At 40.7% G+C, this 22,620-nt stretch overlaps 1 protein-coding gene across 8 annotated transcripts in view; it reads right to left on the bottom strand.

Annotated features, from left to right (window-relative positions):
* NBEA (neurobeachin) overlaps window positions 1-22,620 on the bottom strand; it is a 776,083-nt gene that overhangs the window by 464,810 nt on the left and 288,653 nt on the right. For 7 of the 8 annotated variants that reach the window (XM_074986506.1, XM_074986516.1, XM_074986543.1 and 4 more), the window contains 2 exons: window positions 15,600-15,754; window positions 10,666-10,792 (listed from right to left, as the gene is read on the bottom strand). In XM_074986506.1, coding sequence (XP_074842607.1) covers window positions 10,666-10,792; window positions 15,600-15,754 — 282 coding nt within the window. The remainder of the gene's footprint in view (window positions 1-10,665; window positions 10,793-15,599; window positions 15,755-22,620) is intronic. The other variant, XM_074986525.1, reaches the window with a different exon arrangement.

Genomic DNA, 22,620 nt, shown 5'->3' with positions numbered 1-22,620 from the left:
CTGACAGCTAGCTGGAAAGAGACTCTGGGTCTGGGTCTACACAAGCCCCTTCCTTTTGGAAGGGGCATGTTAATAAGCAGGTTCGAAAGATGTTAATGAGGTGCTGCAATGAATATGCAGTGCCTCATTAGCATAATGGCAGCCATGGCAATTCAAAAGTGCGACTTTTTGAATCGCGCGCCGCCCGTGGAGATGGGACCTTCCTAAAGGACCCCCCCAGTTTTCAAAAGCCCCTTCTTCCTATCTGGTGTTAGGAAGAAGGGGCTTTTGAAAGCTGGGAGGGTCCTTTCAGAAGGTCGCCGTCTCCATGGGTAGCGTGTGATTTGAAAAGCCACACTTTTGAATCACTGTGGCCGCCATTATGCTAATAAGGTGCTGCTTATTCATTGCACTGCCTCATCAGTATCTTTCAAACCCACTCATTAACATGCCCCTTCTGAAAGGAAGGGGCTCATGTAGATACAAGCTGGGTGTCTTTATGTAAATTCACTTTGCTCTTGCTTTGCTTAGATCTAAATAGATATTCAGCTGATGAAGTGGTGTTTGGCTCACTGTAATCAATGTGGCTGGTGTTGAGGAAGAAGAGAGAAGAAAGAGCGTGCTTAACTTGTCTCAAAGGAGGGAGACACACTCTGTGTAAAGAATGAGACTCAGAGTGTGTGCTTGCAAATATACTTTGCTCCTGTTTTGCCAGATATGCAGTCAACAGTGATGTTTTGCTCATTGTAATCAATCTGGCTGCTTTTGGGACACAACTTTTAATACTAAATGCAGGAATTATGAAATATGGTCACCAATATTTATAATTACAATGGGAATACAGAAAAGACAGACTGTGCTTAACATGTTTCAAAGGAGGGAGACACTGTCAGTTTAAAGAACCTTGGATAGGCATTGGCTCAAATGCAGGAGTTCTGAGAGACTAAGAGGGGAAGGTGTTCTACCCATTCATCCCCATCAATCCAAGAACAGAGCTCAACAGATTCTATTAGGAGCCTCTTTTTTATTTTAAATTACTTGGATAATGAAATGTCTTGGGTCCAACCTGTGCTTCAGACAATCAGCTGAAATCACTGAGAACTAACATGATTTGTGGCAGGACTGGGTTTCTGCCCAGAGCCAAAACCACTACTGGAAAGACAGCCAGCAGGAGCAGTGAGCAAGCAGGTGGTTGGTGGGAGCAGCAAGCAAGTGGCACTGTCTTCCCCTGCATAAACATGGGAGAGTTCAGGTAGATATACATATGAACTGAGTCTGTGCTGATCAGACTACAGTGAATAGGATGTTAAGGAAGAAGGTATGCCACAAGAACTGGCATGTTGGACTCAAGAACTTGAAGGATTGCCCACCAAACTCTGGGAAGGGTATCTTGTTTGTGGTTTTTTCCTTTGTTTATGGATACTGTATGTATTGTTTTCTTAGATTTATGCTAGTAAATTTAAACTCTTTCCCCTCTGTGCTTGTGAGAGAAGAATAATTGTCTTTAAATGTGCCCAGCAATTAGACTGAATTTTTCTCAGGTTACTGGGTAGGGACTTAAGCCTGTCTAGTAATATTATTGAAAAGAGACCCCTAAATATTGAGAACCTAGCCATTCTTGCTGTCCACTGTTACTGGCAAATTTACATATTTGGGAGTTCATCCAGAATCTAGCTGGGTTAGTACCCATTGTGAGCATGTCTTAGGTAGCCTCACCTATATGTGGGCAAGAGCTATAGGGCAAACATGGAAAACATTCTGCTTAACTCATGCTCCAGGCATAGTGTTTGTCAATCCAAGCAACCCATTTATCCTACATACAGATGCTGAGAGAACTGGTATATAGGATCCCTTGGGAAATGAAGAGGAAAAGAGTTCAAGAGAATTGGCAGTATTTTAAAGAAGTCTTATTGTAGTCACAGGAACAAACCATCCCGTTGCATAGTAAGAAATGCCAACATGGTAGGCAACCAGCTTGGCTTAATAGGGAAATCCTTAGTCAGCTTAAACTCAAAAATGATGCATACAAAAAATGGAAATGTGGACAGTTGACTAAGGAGGAGTATAAACATATGGCTGGAGAATGCCAGGAAGTAATCAGGAAAGTGAAAGCACAACTGGAATTGCAGCTGGCAAGGGATGTGAAGGGTAACAAGAAGGGTTTCTACAGGCATGTTAACAATAAACAGGTTCTCAGAGAAGGTGTGGGGCTGTTACCGGATGAGAGAGATATCCCAGTGACAGATGATGTAAGAAAACCTGAAGTATTCAATGCTTTTTTTGCCTCCGTCTTCACGGACAAAGTCAACTCCCACACTACAGACAATGAAGACAACTTCCACAGACAATGAAGTATGGGAAGGTGGAGGGCAGCCATCTGTGGGGAAGGAACAATTTTCTGAGCTACCAAGAAAAACTAGATGTATACAAATCCATGGGTCCAGATTTAATACACCCAAGAGTACTGAGGGAATTGGCAGATGTCATTGCTGAGCCTTTGGCCATTATATTTGAAGACTCTCGGAGATGGGGAGAGATCCTGGATGACTGGAAAAAGGCAAACGTAGCACCCATCTTTAAAAAAGGAAAGAAGGACAATCCAGGGAACTATAGACCAGTCAGCCTCACCTCAATCCCTGGGAAAATAATGGAGGGGATGCTCAAGGAATCCATTTTGGAGCACTTGGAAGAGCGGAAAGTGATCAAAAGTAGACAACATGGATTCACCAGGGACAAGTTGTGCCTCACTAATCTGATTAGCTTCTATGAGGTGGTACCAGGCTCTGTGGACATGGGGAAGTCAGTGGATATGATATAGCTTGCATCAAAAGCTTTGCTGAAATCAGTCTCCCAGAACATCCTTGCCCATAAGTTCAGGAAGTATGGATTGGATCCATGGACTATGAGATGGATAGAAAGCTGGCTTGACAGTGAGGCCCAATGGGTAGTGGTCAATGGCTCAATATCTGGATGGTGGCCGGTTTCAAGCGGAGTGTTGCAAGGTTCAGTTCTGGGGCCAATGTTGTTCAACATCTTTATTAATGACCTGGATAAGGGACTAGATTGCACCCTCAGCAAGTTTGCGAACAACACAAAGATAGGGGGAGAGGCAGCTATGTTGGAGGGTAGAGATAGAATCTGGAGTGACCTGGATAAATTGGAGGATTGGGCCAAAAGAAATCTGATGTGGTTCAGTAAGGAGAAGTGTAGAGTCCTGCACCTCGGACAGAAGAAGCCCAAGCATTGTTATAGGTTAGGGACCAATTGGTTAAGCAGCAGTGCAGTGGAAAGGGACTTAGGGGTTATAATGGATGAGAAGCTAGATATTAGTAAACAGTGTGCCCTTGTAGCCAAGAAGGCTAACAGCATACTAGGATGCATTAGGAGGTGCATTATGAGCAGATCTAGAGAAGTGGTTGCTCCCTTCTATTTGGCACTGGTGAGGCCACATCTGGAATACTGTGTCCAGTTTTGCCCCCCTCCCCCCAGTATAAAAAGGATGTGAATGAGCTGGAGCAGGTTCAGTGGAGGGTGACAAAAATGATTGAGGGGCTAGAGCACAAGACCTATGAGGACAGGCTGAAGGATTTGGGCTTGTTCAGTTTACAGAAGAGAAGACTTAGGGGCGATTTAATACCAGCCTTCAGCTTCTTGAAGGGGAGCTCTAAAGAGGAGCATGAGAAACTGTTCTCAGTTGTGCCAGATGGCTGAACCAGGAGTAAGGGTTTGAAGTTAAAGAGGGAGAGGTGTAGGTTGGATTTAGGAAAACCTACTTCACCAGGAGGGTGGTGGAGCACTGGAATGTGTTGCCTAGAGAGGTGGTGTATTCTCCATCCTAGAGGTTTTTAAGTCCCGGCTTGACAAGGTCCTTGCTGGGATGACTTGGTTGGGGTTGATCCTGCTTTGATTCTATGATTCTATGAAATGCTAAGCTGGATGCTACAGGGAAGAGATGGTTGGCCACCTTGGCTAGCAAGTTATGCGTTCATCGTTCAGTACTTATCAGGGAGAAGCAATATATTCGTGGATGCATTGTCATGGCATCTGCAGTCATTAAAAGTTGTTATGATTCCTATGGATAGGGTAAAAGTTATTTGCAATAGAAATCAAGAGTCAGAGGCCCATGAAAGTCTTCATGGTTGTGATTCAGAGACTCTGCACCCGGATCCTGAGACTGTGCCACCTGCTTCAGCAGTGTTATTGTGTCAGACCAATCGCCATCGCCCATACTCAGTGCTTCTGACTGGCCAAAAAGCCCAGCTGTAAGACCTTGGCACTAGTGACAAAAGAGAGTGCAGGTGTGCATAAAGAGAGGGGCAAAACTCTGTTGAAATTATTCCACCCACCCCCGAGGGGAAACTACTACTAAGTGAATGGAGCAAACTAAGACTGATAGAGGGAGTGCTGCACTGGATCATAGTAGCTCCTTTGCAAAAACTGATAAACACAACTAGTGCAACCAAAAAAGAGTACCTAACCCTGACCATGAGGACTTGGTATGATGATTTTTGACATTTGGGAATAAACAGAACCCTGGAGCTTATCTTCAGTAGGTTTTAGTAGCCCCAGATAGCTGTGGATGTACAGAAAAATTGCGAGGAAAACTCTGCCTAACCAGAAGAGCCTATCTGAAGACTATCACCATATTAGCGAGGACATAACCTACATGTGATCAGATAGTGTATGGACTTCTGCCTCAGCTATACTCTGAACAGGGAGGGGACTTTGAGAGTCACCTCCTGAAGGACGTGCTAAGTGTGGCAGGAATTAAGAAATCCAGAACATGTCACCCACACAGCGTGACCCTCATACAGAGCACTATAATCGGACTGTTGAATATGCCATGGACTTTATGTACAGAGCAGAAAGCAACCTAGAGTCAGCACATTGTACTTTGATAAATAAACTACTGCTATCATCATACCATTGTCAAATTACACTGGCCTCCGCAAGGATCCAAAAATATCATTAAGGATGCATGTGATCTGCTTTGTGTTCCTCTACCCAAACACAACCACAACAGTAAAAGGAAAGAGAAACAGGCTATCTGGTACCACAGCTACCTGTAACAGACTCTTATCCATTCTGTGAAGCAAAAATAGCTTAGAATATAATGTGCAGTAATAAAGAATTCCATGCAGGCAGTAAACATAATTCCTCTTCACTTCTGAAACAAGGAACTTGTAAGAATGTTTTGTAATAATTTCATGCTGTCTTTTCCATTTAATTTACTGATATTCAGAACAAAACGGAAACTCTCTAAGCCTTCATGATTTTTTCTCAGCGCAGCCCTATTCAACTTTGGATCACATTTAAAGTTTTTGAACTGTCTGACTTACATCTGACAGGCTCTGCATCATATAACAAATACCCTGTATCATCCAGTTCTTCTCACTTGAAGTTATTCATATACTAAAGTCATGAAGGCCTCAGAAGCACATATATAGATATGATATCCACAAGATCTATTTGAACAAGTGGGTAAACTAATAAAGAGTCTGTTCCTGCTCTCTCTGAAGTCATCATGAGTTTGCCATCGATGTCAGTGGGAGAAGGATTATACCACCAAATGCTGCCAGAAGATAGAATAAGAAAAAATTGCCTGACGTAGTACAGAGGATTGAGTTTTCTATCCATGATCTAAATTAACAAACTCTCTCCTAATCACTTGTATTTATTTCTCGCTATAGGACATGAAGTCTTCATGGCAGCAAATTCTGGAAAATACACTCATTTCATGCATTAACAAAATATTCACAATATCCTGCATTTCTCTGGCCACCTGAAAAGGCTTATAAGACTAAAGAACCTTCTCAGGTCATTCTCCTGTATCTACATTATTAACCTGGAATTAAGGACAATAGGAAATTAAAGTATAGATTACATACTATTTGTTACATAGACTTTGCTGTCCTCAGTAAGTATGTTGAATCACAAAATTAACACATCTCTGCCCCCACCCCCTCCTGGTAACACTGTAGGAAGCTTTTTAATTTTTTATATTTTGTAGACTGAAAGAAACATGACCCAGAAATAGAGGGAGGGAAAGTCCAGAAAGAGTAGATGTGAAATGTATGTTTTAAGACAGAGTAAAGTAGACAAATGAAAATTATTTTTTAAATTCAGGGACTTGATAACTTTTTCTCCAAAGCAAAAAGTATTTCTTCCTGAGGAGAGGACTCTCCACTAATTAGTATGGTTGATTACACAGGAAGTGCATAATAAATTCACCCCTACAATTAATAATCATGCAGTCGCAGAGAGAGATTGAGTAAGTTTCCTTTAAATTATCTAGAAGGTAATATAACCCAAAGGAGAAGACAGAAAAACAAACTAAATGACTAACTGGCAAAATGCCAGTTAAAAACATGACCCTTATTAAAGATTTTAGTAGATGGAAAAGTAACCAGGGAGAAAATTAGGTATGCAATTAGTTTACTCCAACTTAGATAACTATCAGGCTTAGATGGATTGCCTGTCAGATTTGATTAAACCTACCAAGAATGGCTGTATAAGAGTATATTTAATAAAACCTGCTATAGAGTATTATATCTCAAGAGAAGCTAATCATCCATCCTAGAATATCTCCTTTTCCAACATGCTTTGTGCTAAACAAAAATCCAGATTTGCGACAGTTACATGTTTCCTTAACGATGACTCCAAAATTCTATCGAAAATGCTACCTTTTTTCAGGATGGATTTATTACATGGCAGATCCATCAGTTTACACTTGGAGAATGCAATGCTATACAGCAGACCCTCAAGCTACACAAGGGTTCCACTCCATGCACTTTCACATAACCCAGATTTCGTGTAAGTGGGGGGTCCAGCTTTTTCCCCCAGCAGCACACATTCTGTAGCTGGAGAAGTAACAGAAAGGTAAGTCCTGGCGTGCGGGGGGGCAGTTGGTGAGGGTTAGGGGCTGTGGGAGACTAAGCCTGGGGTGGGTTAGGGCTGCAGGGGGGTGAAGGGTGGAATTGAGCCAGAGCTGTGCACGGGGTTGGTGAGCCAGAGCCCTTCTTAGGTGGCAAGCCAGGCTGCAGGGGGTTTGAAATGGGGCTGCATATGGGGGATTAAACCAGGGTGGGGGTGTTGAACTGGAGCTATGCACAGGGGGTTGAACCAGGGTGGTGGTGGAGGAGGGGGGTTTGAGCCAGAGCCACACGAGGGGTGATGAGCCAGAGCCAGGTACGGGGGTAGGGGTGAACTGGAGCTATGTGTGAGTGGTGAGCTGGCAGGGAGTTGAACTGGGCCTGGGGAGGTTGAGCTGGAGTTGCGCCTGATGGGTAGTGAGCTACAGCCAGAGGTTGGGGTGAGGGGCGAGCAGGGGTGAGGGGAGCAGGGGCTGAGCTGGGGCCGTGCAGCACTAGGGGAGTTGAGCCAGAGCAGGAGGAAATGAATAAAGCACAACTGGAAATCACACATTTCCAGGGTTTACTGTAGGAATCAGGGGTCAGCCGTGTCACAGCAGGGTTGCATACTCTGAGACTTTACTGTATTGCATGGCAAGTGAGAGAATCTGAAACTTTTTCCAAAGCTACTTTGTCTAAAAAGTGTGCAATTAACTAAAATGGAAGATGTCTCAAACACACAATGAAGGAAGCAGATGACAATTTGCATTCATATTCTCAGTTGGTTTTTAGGACTGCTAGATGTTTTACATTTGCATCTCATTCTGCACAGAAATAATACTGTCCAAAATGTACACTTTTCACTGGTCATCAGAATCAGCTTTTTTTTTTCCTTCATCTGACGAGTCAGTTATTTAGCTCTGAAATACTGAATCTACTCCTTGTGACTTCTGTGGATGTCTAAGGATGTAAGCAAGAGTCAAAGACTTGCAATAAGCTCCTTTATGCACATTTTAAACAACCAACTTACCTTATATTCTAGTATCTTTTCATTCAAATGAATAGAGCACTGGACTGGGAGTCAAAAGTTCCTTACTATAGACCAGCAGCGTGGCCTGAGGCGATTCACTTCACCAGTGTGCTCAGTTTTGCCTAATTAGATGTAAGCTCTTTGGGACAGAAACTTATTTTAGTGCATAGTCAGCTTTAAGCTCCTCTTGGGTCTAATAAGTGTTGCTATCATACAGAGAATAAATATTTTAGACAAATAAAATGAATTAGAGGTTCCATGATATGCCATTTAAATTGGTTATTGTTTTAATTTATACTTAAATTTAATGAATTACTGACATTCAATTGTTTACTGTACTGTCACCTCTGCCTTTTGCCTGGTAATATGTGTACAGCCACTGACAGCTATCAGTTATACTATACAGTCACAATTGGTACCAGGATGTCAACCTTCTGTACTGGCTCTCCCTCAACTCACTGATTGGCACAACAGTTTTGTTATTGCAAACCACGTAAGTAATGAAAAAAAGAGACGGGACAATCCCAAAAATGCTTAATTTCACTGAGGCAGTATTAAAATTGACATAATTTATCAGAGTTTGAACACTATGAATAAAAACAAAACATTTTGACATAGTTGAAAAAAACATTCCCTCACAGGTTGAACCTCTCTGGTCAGCCATCCTGGGGACGTGACTGGCACCAAACAAGAAAATTTGCCGGACCATGGGAGGTCAATATTGTCTCGCACATTACCAATACTTCTAATATTTACTGGGCTCTTAGAAGACATATTGGGGTAAATTACAGCTAAATAACAGCACAGAACACAGAGCCAGGACTGGTGTTTGTAAACAAACATTATGGGACTACAGGAAACCTGGCCCCACACAATTAATTTAAAGCTATTTTTTTCAGTGAAATGTTATTTAAATAGGGGAGTGAAGTGATTAAAATTATTTGCAATTAATAGTCTAATTAACAATTAATTGTTAAAGAATAATGCAAAAGCATTTAAAATTTTTTGGATGCTTTCTACATTTTCAAATATTTTGAATTCAATTACGATACAGCAGACAAACTGCAGTGCTCACTGTATAATTACTTTGATAACAAAATTTACATTTTTAAATAGAAAAGAAAGAGAAGTTACTCACCTCATGAAGTAACAATGATTCTTCGAGGTGTGTGTCCCCCTAGATGCTCCAGGATAGGTGTTAGGCTCACCCAGCACCGCAGCACAGAGACTTTTCCAAGCAGTATTGAGTGGGGCTGCACATGCACTGAACCAGCACATGCTGTTTGCACTACTAGGTATAGTGTATGTAGCCCCACTCTCACCTCAGGTACTTCACTGATGCCCTAACTAGGTCTACTGCACTGAGCAGAGGAGAGGCAGGTGGGACATGGAGCACCAATGGGTCACACACCTCGAAGAACCATAGTTACTGTACAAAGTGGGTAACTTCTCTTTCTTCTTCACATGCTGTATTGCCTTAGTTGGATGGTGGGTTTTGATTTGGTGCATCTACTGTGGACACTACTGTCTTAGCTACTGCCATATCTTTGTCCATATGAGACCATAAGTTTTCATGAGCATGTGGTTAGAAGACCATGCAGCTGCACAACATATGTTCTGAAAGATACCCTGTAAGATACAGAGATACCAGGCCATCAGATGTAGTTTATGAGGTCTGGGGTGAAGCATGGCACCCCCACTCTGAAAGAGTAGGTCTGATGGCTGGGAAGCAGATAAGGAGGATAAAGAGATAGGTGAGAGAGTAAAGGAAGCCAGATCAGTCTGTGCCACACTGGAGCAATGAGGATAATTTGTGCTCCATCTAACTGGATTTTCCCAAGAATTCTGGCCACCAGAGGAACAGATGGAAAGGCACACAGGAGATGAGTATTCCAGGAGAGAAGAAAGGCAACCCCCCAGAGAGATGTGGCCTTTGCTTGCTTTCAAAGACTACCTGCTGCATTTGGAGTTTTCTGGTACTGCAAAGAGATCAACAGCTGGATGATCCTTATAGGTCTGAGGGGAGAGGGGAGAGCTGCACTCCATCTGTAGCCAAGGGTGGCTATGAAGGAACTGAGAAGAGAGCAGGACTGTGCATGCTATCCTGAGTGGTACTGGGTTAGTACGTGCACAGTCCCACTCAATGATGCTGGAGAAAGTCTCCATACTGTGCTGCTGGGCAAGTTCAATGCCTACCACGGAGCACTCATGGAGACAGCACTCAAAGAAGAATAGTATTTTTCAATTGACCTAATACAGATATTGCAGTGTAATCTGTTTATCATGAACGTTGAACTTATAAATGTAGAGTTACGTACAAAAATAACTGCATTAAAATATATACATGTAAAACTTTAGCACCTAGAAAGTCCACTCAGTCCTACTTCTACAATCCACTGCTCAGATAAACAAGTCTGTTTACATTTTTGGGACATAATGGAACCCCATCTACATGGCAGCTTTGGCTTCCAGAAGGGGATCTTCCAGAAGTAAGATCTTGTGGGAATATGCAAATGAGGCACAAATGTTTTAATTCATGCCTTATTTGCATCTTCCACTCCGCTTATTACCCTGCCCCTTACAGAAATGGGGGCAGGCAAGTGTTGATGCAGCCATACATAAATAAAGTTGAACTCACTTCAAGGCTAGCTCTGTTTTTCAGTTATTTTAAAAACTACTTAGCACCCTCCCTGGATATTTTATAAATTTGACTTTTATTTTCACATTATGTTGTTTATTGCCAGTATGTGATTTTGTCGTCTTACAAGAAAGTACATGAAAAATAAAATTATAAAGTATGCACACCTCATGTTTTCAGCAGAATCCTCAGGCATTGGAGCAACAGTTTGTACAGCAGGAAGGTTTTTACTAGTAGCACCATTCACAAAGCTAGAGGATGAAGAAGAAGAGGAAGATCCTGAATCCACTGCACCTGTCCCCAAAATAAATTTAGATTTTATTTCAGTTTGAAAAATAAAAGAATACAGTGGTGTTTCCTGTCATTTCAGTCTATTTTAAAATAAGTTATAAATCATCTTATCAATTTCAAAGCAATTAAAAGAGCTTTAATTTATAAGTAACAGAATAATTTACAATGCTAATATGGCTACTAGTTCAATATTGTTGTGCAGATTTACAAATAAGTTAGTATCAACTGCTAAATTAAATAGTTGTCTCTCAGAATTTATTTTAACATAAAAATGGAGATAAACAAAAGATCAAAGTACAATAACATAAAAAGCGAGACAGCCTGAAAATAAAGACTCAGTCACTGAAATATATATGATTAAAAAAGGAGTTCAAACAAAAATGTGGCAGCCTTTTTAATTATTTTTACAGACCCATGATTAACTCTATAAAGATACCACCTAATATTTGTATTTGGCTTTTATATAGCACCTTTCATTCTCAAAATCCCTTTAAAATAGCAATTCTGAAGAAAAACAAGCAAAATAAGTCTTACCTCTTGTTTTCAATTATTCTAAAAATAAAGTCCAAGAGCTAAAGGATTTTCACACCATTGCATGAGACAAACCATCAAAAGAATGGTGAAATCACTTTCATTAGGAGTTCATATGGAGAATGAGAGAGTTACTTTTTTTTTCTAATAAGTATCATATACACTTCAGGTGACCTGACATCCTGATATTAGAGACTTTTTTCTTAAATAGGACCCTATTACCCATATCATGTCACTGCCCTCATTTTTTTGCACTTTTGCTGTCTGGTCATCTTATACACCTGGTTGGCATTTTCTTGCCTGACTGCAGGACATAAATCAAACTGGGCTGTACAGGAGGAAATTAGGAAACTAAACAATTGTAAAGGTAAGGTTCAGTCCAGCAGGGCCAACAGACACTGAGGGCCAGTGGCAAAGTGGGATATGGGCCTGGCTCCATGCCCTAAGAAGGGGCAAGATCAAGGGCAGGAGAGGCGAGGAAGTTGGCCTGGAGTGCTGCCCAGCCTGCAAAGTGCCCCGCTCCCCAACCCCAGCAGCTCGGAATGGCACTGCTGCAGCGTTTCAATGGGACCTGGAACTCCGGTTGCCGCTGCTGTCAAAGTAGCGGTGGCAGAAGCTCCCAGCCTCTTTGGAATGCTGGGCTCCTGCACATCTGTCCGCTTCTTCCCCCCACCCTCCATCAGCAGGCCTGGTTCCAGCTGAGAGTATTCCAATGGTCTTTGAGGAAACAATTGACAAGCTATTAATTACAAAACTCCCCTACTTTACTCCAACCAGGCTGGAAAGGTTTACTTCTTTCCATACCTGAGTTAAGATCAAAGCTGCTGCCTTAAAAAAGCTGCCCAGGAAGGAGATGCTAACACAAACACAAACCGCAGTAAGCCAGGTGTTTCCACATCTAGAAATGAAGGCAACTGGGTTGAAGGGAACTTAAAAACAACAACAAAACAAAATGCTATTAAAAAAGCAACAAACGATTAATATTTAGGTAAGGGAAAAATAGGTATAGAAGCCTTTATTGCTTTTTTTCCTCTTTGTTCTGCATACTACATGCTTTCGGAAAGGTGGAAAAAAAAACCCAAAACCCTTTATAGCAGGGAAAAAAAATATTCAAAACAATCATCTGCTGTCCTAGGCTCCCAAAGGAAAAGGGCTGGAAAATGTCAAACTCAGTGGCACATGCACAGCTAAGAAAACTGGGAAACAGGATGGCTGTGCTCAGAGATCACGTCTAAAGCTGGGTCTGCACTTGCCCCCAATTTCGAAGGGGGCATGGTAATCAGGGTGATGGGAGATTACTAACGAAGTGCTGCAGTGAACATTCTCCCCCGCTAATTCTCCCCCGTGGCAACTTCCAAGTGCCAGCATGCATGTAGTCACAGACACTTCGAAGTGCCCACACTACTTCAAGGTGCCTTTACCCCGCAAAATTTTGACACTTCAAAGTTGCCACAGGGGAGAATTAAACTAATAAAGTGCTGCATATACACCTCAGAGCTTCATTAACAATCTCCCAACACCTGACTTACCATGCTTCCTTCGAAGTTGGGAGCTAGCATAGACACCGCCCAAGAGTGGTATTATTGAGTGGGTAATACCCAGAGACAAGTTAAGATGCTGAAACTTCCCTCCAAAAAAGTGCACTTGAGAGACACTAAAAGGAGTCTAAAACTGAAGCTTGCTTTGTGACAGTGGTAATAACAATGGGATGTTGACTGTGACAAGATGATTTGGAATATGACAATTCACTTTTGTATTTTGATTTTTAGATTTTTTTAAAATACTTTAGTGCAAAATGCTTTTCTAAGATGAAATTACATCCCTGTGAAATATGCAGCTTGTTGTAAAAGCTACAAGAAATAAAGGATTTGGAGGACATCTAGTGTCTCTAAAAGACTAAGTAGGATTTTGCTCACATTAATAAACTATTGCATATTTCACTTTATAATGGAATATTTGTTTCACTGGCTTTCTATCATAAAAGGAGTTTTAAACACAAGATGTACATAACCTGGACAGCATCTGGATATTTTGGGCAACCGTGCCTTAAAAACAGAGCTGTACAATTCATTACATTAATTTTTCTGGTATAATATCACTGAAGCATCTGAAACTGTAACTCCTACATTTCAGCTAAGTCAATGACAAAAGGAAAGCATCCACCAACAAAACCCAATCCAAACCAAACCCATCATGACTTGTGTCTCAATCTAAGCAACACCATGATGAATGTATTTTCTTTTCAATATGCGAAATAGACCCAACAGCTTCTGATTTGCAATTTATCATTGACATGTACATTTTTAGAACATGGCAATGTCTACCTTTTGGAAATGGAGAGAAGCAAAGAACAGCTTATATACTGTATTTGCTGAGATCAGAGAGAGAGAGAAAGAGAATTAATGTTCATTCTGGTGAATTCACAAATAGAAATCTTCATAAAATGGAACAAGTCTAAAAATGGCAATGGACTTCCTTACCCAAAAATCAGTTAAGAAGCTCAGTACGTTTGTAGCTCTGAGGAATTAAATTGGTAAAATTTCCTGAAATACTTTCCCATAAATCTGCTACACAAAGTCAGCTAGACAAAAATTGGTATGATTAAAAAGAATACATAGAAGGATCAGGATTAACTATTAGAAACTAACATTTACACACAGTCATCACATTGTATCTCCTGATACTGCAGTATTTCCCTGTAGTGAACTTAGAAATATTGTGGATGAATTATTGCTTTCTTTATAGCTATCACTGTACAGTAAGAGCTGATGTAAGGTATGGAGTTTTTGAAGTTACGGTGTGAAGATTGAGGGTCTGAGGCCAATACAGTATCATTCGGAGAAAAAACTTCAAGAGGGGACTTTATGGGAACCTAAACAGAACTGGAAGCTGGAACTAAACAGAAATAGGTAAACAAATAGAAATGTTTACAAGAGTGTTAATTAAATAGAACAGATTTTTCTCCTCAAAAAATTAACATTTCCACTTGCAAAGTCCTGTTAGCAAGAGTTAAAGTGATCTGCAAAGGAAAAAATGAATATGCTGCTTATTTTATTTTATGAAACAGAAAGAAGGCTGGGAAAATTTCTTCTGCCCCATTTCCCAGCCAATGCCTCCTGTAAAAGATTTTATTTTTCCTCAACCTTTGACGTAAGCAAAGGAATGTTACGTCATTGAACTGAGAGCTTGTCTATATTTACCATGCAGGCAATTGATCTTTCAGGGTTCAATTTAGCACGTCTAATAGTGAGGCACTAAATCAAATGCTCAGAGTTCCATCATCTATTGTGGTACTCCTTGCAGTCATGAGGAGTAAGGGAAGTCTGTGGGATAGTTCCTCCCATTGACCTCCAGCTGTGGGGGACAGTGCAGAAAATTGATGCAAGATACGTTGACTTCAGCTACACAAGTCATGTAACTGGAGCTGTGTATCTTATATTGATTTTGTCCCTAGTGAATTTTGTCCCCAAGTGAATACCTGTCCTAACTCCCAAGAGTTAGGTGCATAGGTACATACAGTCCAATACCAGGAACTTATCTAAGGGTAAAAATAATGCCTTCTCTCATCCTATTTCATTACCTTGTTATCTGTGAAGTGAAAATCCTATCCCGTCTCCAGTCCTCCATAGATTCTTCCATAGTAGGCAGCCCCTGACTGTCTAATGTAACAAAATAAAAGTTGAAGCCCTACCCCTCTTACAAATGGCCTTCCTCTTAGCATTATAAGGAAATAAACAATCCACTACCTCCTTTTTTGATCCTTTATAGATTACCTCTAAGGCAAATTTAAACTGTTACTTGAACAATGGTGGGTATTCACTGAAAGACTCTGTGGGAGAAAACCATCACAGCTTATTCAAAAACTCTACTAAAATGATTCAGGACCAGGAAGGTCCCTACAGTATGTCAGCAGAAATGTACGAGGGATTTTGTCTTCTTTGGGACATTAAATAGGACGTATCTATTAGCATTAAACCTTAATATCTCCACAAATATGCTATCACTGTAAAGAAGAGGCACTGGGGGAAACCATCACTTCTTTTGTAAGTCTCCATTTCCAAGTCATTAGGATTATATATTCAGCTATATAAGGTTGTATAATTTCCACAAGCAATAATGGCAGGAATACAGATATAGCAAGAAGAAATTATATCCTTCACAGAGATTAAGGCTTTTATTTAAAAAAAAAAAGTACAAATAATAGTAATAGAAAGGAAACAAATGAATAACAAATGCAAAGAAAAGAGACGAGGGTCACAAAAATATTTAAGGACGATACCTGTTGTATTAATCATACTTTTTGGTGTAGCTCCGGTAGCAGCAAATATGTTTGGTGTAGTACCCGGGGGCAGGACACCTCCAGCAGTAGCAGCTCCAACTGTGGTAACGGCTAGACTACCTGGAGGTGGTTTTTTTACAGGTACAACAACACTCCTGCAGAGAAAGAAATGGCAAGTTAATACACCCCCACAAAGGAATAATAAGGAGGGAGGGGGTTGGTTTTGTATTTTGAATTGGATAAGGAATATGCAAAGCATCATGCAAATATAGGGCAGGAAGGGGGCTTGACAAGTCATCAAGTCCATTACCCTTGTGCTGAGGCAGGACCAAGTAAATATACACCATCCTTAAGGGGTATTTGTCCAACTTATTCTTAAAGATATCCAATGACTTCTCTTCAAAACCTATTCCAGAGGTTAACTGCCCTTATGGTTGGGAAAGCTTTTGCTACCATCTAAAGTAAATCTCCCTTGCTGCAGATTAGGCCCATTACTACTACTTCTATATTCAGTAGAATGATTCATCAACGATTTAATAAGAGGACAGAGCCTCTTAATATAAGCACCCCCACCCTTGCCCTTCTTTTCTCAAGATTAAGAACTGCCTGTTTCTTTGTTAAACCTTTTCTTAAACTTATCCTTCAAGGTCAGGTTTTTGTTTTTGGTCTCTCTCTCTCTCACTCTCTCTCTTTTTTCCACATTTTTCTGAAAGTGAGACATCCAGAATTGGACATACTGTTTCAGCCTGACTTGTCAATAGTGCCAAATATAGAAAAACTGTTACCTCCTGTATCTTACATATGATCTTGCTGTAAATATACTTCAGAATATTAAACTTACTTACAACAACATTGCACTGTTTACCCTTGACCAAAACTGCGATCCAACATAACTCCCAAGTCGTCTCTAGGAGTAGTACCACCTACAGACAGTTTTGCCCCATTTTTAACTGTGCACTTGATTTCTTCCTTCCTAAATGAAGAACTGTGACCTCTCTTTTTAACTGGATTACATCTTGTTGATTTCAGACCAATCTCCCAATTTGTTGAAGTAATTCTGAATTCTAATCCTCTCCTCCAAAATGACTGCAACCCTCTACCCCCAGTTTTGTGACATCTGCACATTTTATAAACATTTTCTTCTATTATTCAAGAATGAAATACTGAGTACGGTCTCTAGACTCTCTCTCTAGTCTCTCTGTCCCTCCTAGTGTGACACCAATGATAAGTATTCTTTGAGTAAAACTTTTCAATCAGTTGTACGTCCTCCGATAATAATTTCACCTAGGCTGTGGCTATACTACAGCAATCCTTCAAAAGAAGTTCTTCTGGAAGAGCTCTTCCAAAAAACTTCTTTCAAAAGCTCACATCCACACACCAAAAGTTGGATTGAAATATCAGTCAGCTCTTTTGATTTTGAGCATCCACAAATCCCCTGCTCTTGCGAAAGAATCAGACAGAGACCAAAAATCCTGTGCCATGAGGACTATTCTTTGAAAGAAGACCCTGGGGAGTATCTACACACTTTTTCTTTGAATGAATCTTTTGGAAAAAGGTGATCTTCCTTTTCTGGGAGAGGAAGAGGGCTGTGGGGAAAAGGGCCATGTTCTTTTAATTTCAAATTGAAGGTTAGAGTTAGGGTTTCAAATTGAAAGAGAGAGTGTGTTGTGTGTAGACACCTCCGTAAGGTTTTTTCTTTTCTTTTTTTTTTTTTTGAAAAAAGCTTGGCTTTTCAAAAAAAAACAAACCAAACCCTTGCCCGTGTAGATGCAACCTTAGAGTGCATATTCCTAGTTTCCTTACGTGAATATCATGTGGAATTGTACTAAAAGCCTTAGTAAAACCAAGGTATAACATGTTTATTGCTTCTTGATTATTCATTAGCTCAGTCACTCTGTCAAAGAAGAAAGTTAGGTTTGTTCTTCACAAATCCATGTTGGCTATTTCTCATACCTCTGTTGTCCTTTAGGTGCTTACAAACTGATTGTTTAATAATTTGTTGCAGTCTGTTTCGAGGGATCCAAGTTAGGCTAATTGACCTATAATTCCCCGGGTCCTTTTTCTTCACCTTTTTAATGTTAGATATTGTATTTGCCTTTCTCCAGTCCTCTAGGAAGTGATCCACTCCTCATAAGTAGAGCTCTGTGCATATATTTGTCTGCATCTGCAAACAATGCTCTTGGATATAAAGTGGATATCTGCAAATGTGCAGGGTTCTAGATACAAAATTTGCATCCGCATCTGCAAAAATGAACCATGGATAATCTACAGATTTACAGGATTCTACTCATGAATTCTCAAAGATAATTACTAGCGGTTCTGTGATTGCTTCAGCTAGTTCATATTCCTGTTTTCATACCATTTGTGACTAAAAAACCTGATATATTCAGGTGAAAATAATTTTGAAAAGGAAAATGCCAAAGAGACATTTAAATTGTGCTTTTCTTAACAAGAGGTTTCTGTCATGGAGCAGGCAGAAATGAAATGTGTACATTTTTAATGTCTCTCTCTCTCTCTTTTCATTGCACAGAAAGACTTTCTTTGGCCTCCACTTCATAACAAAACTAGAAAGTGAAGAAAAATCTGAAACAGAAGGGATTTTTAAATGGAAGGGGAAAAAAACGATGCTTATCATTTTCACTAAACCCACATGCTTTTTTCTCTGAGACACATGCACTTCATTTTTCAGCTAAAATAGGCATAATATTGTTGTACAGAAATAAAAGAACAAAAGAATGTAGCTTTTTAGGGTAATGTGTCAGGTCCCTGGCTCGGGTTCTACACTTCAGAAAGTACTGTTACTAAGGATCTTTTGGATATTTCTTAACAAACTTGTCAAGATTCTTTCAAAAACAAAGAAGTGTGTTCTAAGACAAAAGGGCAGGTTAAGCTCAGCTTCTCATTTATTAAATAAATGAGCTCCAAGGTGAACTTATAGACAAATAGTTCACCTCTACTTGCAAAAATAATTTAAAATATTTTGCCTCAATTTATTTTTATCTGGGTTGTCTCAATATTCTGGTAAAGGCATCCACCCTTCCAATATGCTGACAAAAAAGGAGATGGATTCATAAGCAAACTGCAGTAATTTCAATGTACTGTTTGGACTGCTATGTTTTTAAAAATACCTGCTCTCAAGGGTTTGACTTAGAGGCTGAATAGGAGACAAAAAAGAATAGACCTCCACTTATCCTAGGTCTAAGTGCAGAGGCAAATAAAACAAGAATGGATGTTTGTCTACTTTCCATGCCCAGCAGAAGGTATTGACCTATGCTGTCTGCGTCCATCATTTAAACCTAAAATTCAGATGGGAATGCTGACAGTTGTCAGGTGCATTTGGTGATAGTTATTTGCTAACTTTTCAGTTGTCTTTGTTAAAAAGAGATTAGAAGATTAGACACTGTGTGAGATAGGCAGCATCAAGAGTTGGCTTCATTAGTACCACACACAAGTAAATGTGGGTGACAGATAGCTCTCTCTCAAAGACACTGACCATAGAATCAATGCACTGAGAGTCATATCAATCTGCTAACCATGTCCCAGGGGCTGTTAGCTACCCTCAAATCTCCAGGGCAATTATATGTCAGAGTTGTCAGCAGAGAGTTGCTGTACAGTGCCATTTTCTGAGAAAGGGTGCTGTATGCTATCAGTTCTGCATGTGATTGCTGAAAGCTGGAGACTACTCATTTCAGACATGCATGATTATTTCTGTAAAAAGAAGCCAAAGTAGTTTTACAGAAAAGGCACAGGCATTTAAAGTGTTTGTGCCTTTCAACCTGTGTGTCTTTAAAATTTTTCTGCTATTGGTGTTGACTATCTTTCATATTTCTACTCAGGCAGGTGATCTGAGAATCTCTGTAGGCTGATAGAGAAGGTTATGTTTCTACCTTGCCTGCCTTTAGATCTCTGTGACTTAACTTCTTGTATTCATAGCATTTTCCATTAGATTTTTTAAGAAGGTAGCTGGGAAGGCATGTTCTATGGCGGGCAATCAAAATTAGGCCTTTTGGTTGCTAAGAATTTGGAAGGAACTCAGATGTCAGCTAAGAAAAAACGATTGTCTGATCAGGATACAATGCTCTACTCAGTGTTTCACAGGCTGCTATCTTTGAAGGCAACAGAAAAGACAGCCAACATGGTTAATAGACTGATTGGCAACTTATATGTGGGTTCCCTGCCACTAAAAATAGATTTACTACCTGATCTTCAAATCATCCCTCTGTGCTTCTGTTCTTCATTTGTAAAGTACCCTAACTCATAAGGATATTGTACGAGTAGAACCACAAATGCTAAAATACTATGGTGATGTACTATAAGTAATAGAAGCATACATTTTAGTTAATAAGTGGCTAGATATCCCTCATTAAATGTTGGCCATCTGAGGCAGTGATCATACCTCCTCCATGAACTTAATACAATTCTGTGGTGACCCTGAAGCCTTCTTTCGCCGCCTCCGTCTAAAGGAATTTTTCCAGCACACCTATGAACAACAGTCTGACTCTCTCGACCACCCCTACCAACAACAAAAGGAGAAGAACTCTATGTGGACTCCCCCTGAGGGTCGTAGTGAAAGTCTGGACTTCTACGTACAATGCTTCCGCAACCGTGCTCAGGCTGACATTATACACAAACAATGCCAAATGAGACATAATCTGAACTAAGCTGAACGCCATGCTGTCCAGAGTCTCAAAAATAACCCAGACATCATAATCAAACCAGCTGACAAAGGGGGTGCTCTTGTCATCCTGAATAGGTCAGACTATGAACAGGAGGCAGCCAGACAACTCTCCAACACCACATTTTACAGACCTCTCTCCGCTGATCCCCCTTTGGAATTCCAAAGGAAATTACAACAACTACTGAAGGAACTCCCTGCTGCTACTCGGGACCTCATTAACTCAGACACACCATCTGAGCCGCAGCCTGGATTATTCTATTTACTTCCCAAAATCCACAAACCTGGAAACCCTGGATGCCCTATCATTTCAGGTATTGGCACCCTTACCACCAGACTATCCAGTTACGTGGACTCCCTCCTCAAACCCTAAGCCATCAACGCTCCCAGCTATATCCGAGATACCACCGACTTCCTGAGGAAATTCCAAAACATCGGAAAAGTTCCTGATAATGCCATCCTTGCCACAATGGATGTAGAGGCTCTGTACACTAATATTCCCTGATGCCACCACAGCCAATCTGGTGTCTGACCTCTGTAACTTTGTTCTCACACACAATTATTTCCGTTTTGGGGACAATTTATACCTCCAGATTAGTGGAACTGCTATGGGCACCTGCATGGCCCCACAATATGCTAATATATTTATGGCCGACCTGGAACAACGATTCCTCAGCTCTTGTCCCCTATTACCACTCCTCTACTTAAGATACATTGATGACATCTTTATGATTTGGACCCATGGTACAGAGGCTCTAGAGGAATTCCACAGAGACTTTAACAATCTACACCCCACTATCAACTTATGCCTCATACAACATGCAAGAGATACATTTCCTGGACACTACAGTACTAATCAAGGATGGCCTGATCAGTACCACACTGTACCGAAAACCTACTGATCGCTATACTTATCTACATCCTTCTAGTTTCCATCCTGCACACGTGACTAGATCCATTGTTTACAGTCAAGCTCTTAGGTACAATTGCATTTGCTCTGATCCAACTGACAGAGACCAAAAACTACAAGAACTTTACCAAATATTCATAAACCTGAATTACCCACCAGGAGAAATAAAAAAAACAAATCGACAGGGCCAGACGAATACCCAGAGACCAGCTACTCCAAGATCGGCCCAAAAAAACCAAGAACAGAACACCACTGGTCATCACCTACAGCCCCCAACTCAGACCACTGCAATGAATTATTAAAGACCTACAACCTATCCTTAATCAGGATGCCACACTCCAGAAGGCCCTGGGTGACATTCCTGTTCTCTCCTACAGACAACTTCCCAACCTCATGAGGATCCTCACTAACAGCCACAGTCTATACCCCAGGAATACCAGTCCTGGAACCTTTCCCTGCAACAAAGCCCGCTGCCAGCTTTGTCCACATATCTTCTCTGGAAATACCATCACTGGACCTAACCAGGTTACTCACAGAATCACGGGCACTTTCTCATGCTCCTCTACTAACATCATATATGCCATCATGTGCCAACAATGCCCAGGTGCTTTGTATATTGGACAGACTTCTAACTCCCTTAGACAAAGGGTCAATGGGCACAAAACAGACATCAAAACACTCCAGATCCACAAACCAGTTAGTCAACATTTTAATGGAATGGGGCATTCTGTCAATGACCTAAAGGTATGTGTGTTACACAAAAGGAATTATTGCTCCGTTTTGGAAAGAGAAACATCTGAGCTGGCTTTTATATTCAAATTCGGCACATTAACACATGGTTTAAATCGTGATGGGAACTTTCTGAGTCACTATAGGGGCTTGTCTGCATACTTGGCTCAATCTAATTCTTGACCTTCCCCCCCACCCCTCCACTCTCTGATTAGCAAATCAGAGGCTCACCTTGATTATCTTTTTCTGATTTGTCCTCCTTGCTTACTGTTTTTGGTTCTCTGTGCCTTAAATACTGAGTCTGTTCTGGTCTGGCTATGGTCTGATGAAGTGGGTCTGTCCCATGAAAGCTCACCTAATAAACCATTTTGCTAGTCTTTAAAGTGCTACTTGACTGCTTTTTGTTTTGATAGGGTGTAGACTAGCACGGCTTCCTCTTTGTTACTATTCAAAGGTGGGAGAGTGAGTGTGCTTCAATCTTCCTGGCTTCGAATTGGAAGTTCAGTCTAAACTGCACTAAGTCAGGGGCAGTCAGTGGTGTTCTTAGAGTAGATTCAACTCCTTGAGTCTTGAGGCTCTCTGTTATAATTGTTTCCAAAGTGGGCCATGAGCTCTTGATTTCATGCAGGACTGGTGTTTTAAGACATGTACCAGAGCCATTCATCTTCAAAACAACAGTCTTCTCCACTGCCACTGCACTGTACCTA

The sequence above is a fragment of the Carettochelys insculpta genome, chromosome 1, assembly GCF_033958435.1.
Source record: "Carettochelys insculpta isolate YL-2023 chromosome 1, ASM3395843v1, whole genome shotgun sequence".
Classification (NCBI taxonomy): Eukaryota; Metazoa; Chordata; order Testudines; family Carettochelyidae; genus Carettochelys; species Carettochelys insculpta.
This window is presented reverse-complemented; position numbering and strand designations above follow the sequence as displayed.